This window comes from Austrofundulus limnaeus, unplaced genomic scaffold, assembly GCF_001266775.1.
Source record: "Austrofundulus limnaeus strain Quisiro unplaced genomic scaffold, Austrofundulus_limnaeus-1.0 Scaffold2, whole genome shotgun sequence".
NCBI lineage: Eukaryota > Metazoa > Chordata > Actinopteri > Cyprinodontiformes > Rivulidae > Austrofundulus > Austrofundulus limnaeus.
This window is the reverse complement of record NW_013952404.1, coordinates 9,455,581-9,456,765: the sequence shown is the minus strand read 5'-3', so window position 1 is coordinate 9,456,765 and position 1,185 is coordinate 9,455,581. Positions and strand designations below refer to the sequence as shown.

Genomic DNA, 1,185 nt, shown 5'->3' with positions numbered 1-1,185 from the left:
GTATTTTTTTTTGTATGTACAAGAAGTGAAAACATTATGAAGGCATGTCAATTAAACTTGCTGATGTGAATCCTTGTTGATTTGACAAAAAGTATTTTGCACTTTATTTTCACTACTTTTTGTAATTGTTTTTTTGTGAGGGGGATCTTTTTCAAATGAATGGTATTAAAATGAACTATTTTTAAAATGTGGTCAAGTACTTTTTGAAAGGTTTAAAACATTGTTATGATTGTTGGTACTGCGCCCTCTGGTGGTATGAATGAATAACTGCAGTGTGACGCTTCAAAGCCACATTCAAGAACACAACGCTSTCGTTGCAAATTAAGACATCGTCGTTTTACGTAACATTTTGTTATGCATTTAAAAAAAATTGTTTATTTTGCTCATTGTTTATAAAACACCTTATAATGTATATACAACATACATTTATGTAATATGTTAGAAGGTAAATGCGGTCGTTCACATATGTTAACTAATGATAGTCTTGAACGCAACTTAGTGCGCTGCTAACGTGATGGTGACCGTAGGTGAGTGGCTTCTACCTGATTAATATCATCATGGGATTTTATTTGCTGGCAGCTGAATGTTGTTATGCATTTGAGATTAAATGTATGTTTTTCTTTTCTTTTTTGGCGTTAATTTTACAAAGCTAATAGAAGTTGCCCATAGCCCATGCTAAGGAAGTAGCTAACCGGTTGCTGACGCCAGTATCTATTCTAGTCAACACATGAAGAAAACAWGTTAAAGAGGCAGACATTAAAAGAGTTGTGTGTTTGCAGTGGAGTTATTCAGTTTGCTGCTTGTGTCGGTGCTGTGGGGCTGCACCAACCCTTTCCTAAAAAAGGGCTCTGAGGGAATAGAAAAGGTGACGAAAGCCAACAGAGTTTCACAACTTCTGGCTGAAATCAAGTTCCTTCTCCTAAACCTCAAGGTTTGCTTTTAGATTATTACCTAATATTTCCCTCTTTAAGTCCACTGGTTGTTAAACTGTCATTTCACTGTTGTTTCACTGTTGTTTGTGTTGCCTTCAAGTACCAGGTCCCCTTRCTGCTAAATCAGAGTGGCTCCTTGGTTTACTACTACACACTGTCAACCACAGGTGAGACACCTCAGGACCACTGCTTCATGGAAACATGTTTGACAGCAACACGATGACATGAATATATTATTTTAGGGTAATAAAAC

General features: G+C 36.5%; 1 protein-coding gene across 1 annotated transcript in view; it reads left to right on the top strand.

Annotated features, from left to right (window-relative positions):
• The first annotated feature begins 477 nt into the window (after positions 1 to 477).
• tmem234 (transmembrane protein 234) overlaps positions 478 to 1,185 on the top strand; it is a 3,472-nt gene continuing 2,764 nt past the window's right edge. Inside the window, exons 1-3 of the mRNA XM_014015269.1 lie at positions 478 to 527; positions 780 to 931; positions 1,033 to 1,099. Coding sequence (XP_013870723.1) covers positions 515 to 527; positions 780 to 931; positions 1,033 to 1,099 — 232 coding nt within the window. The 5' untranslated portion in view covers positions 478 to 514. The remainder of the gene's footprint in view (positions 528 to 779; positions 932 to 1,032; positions 1,100 to 1,185) is intronic.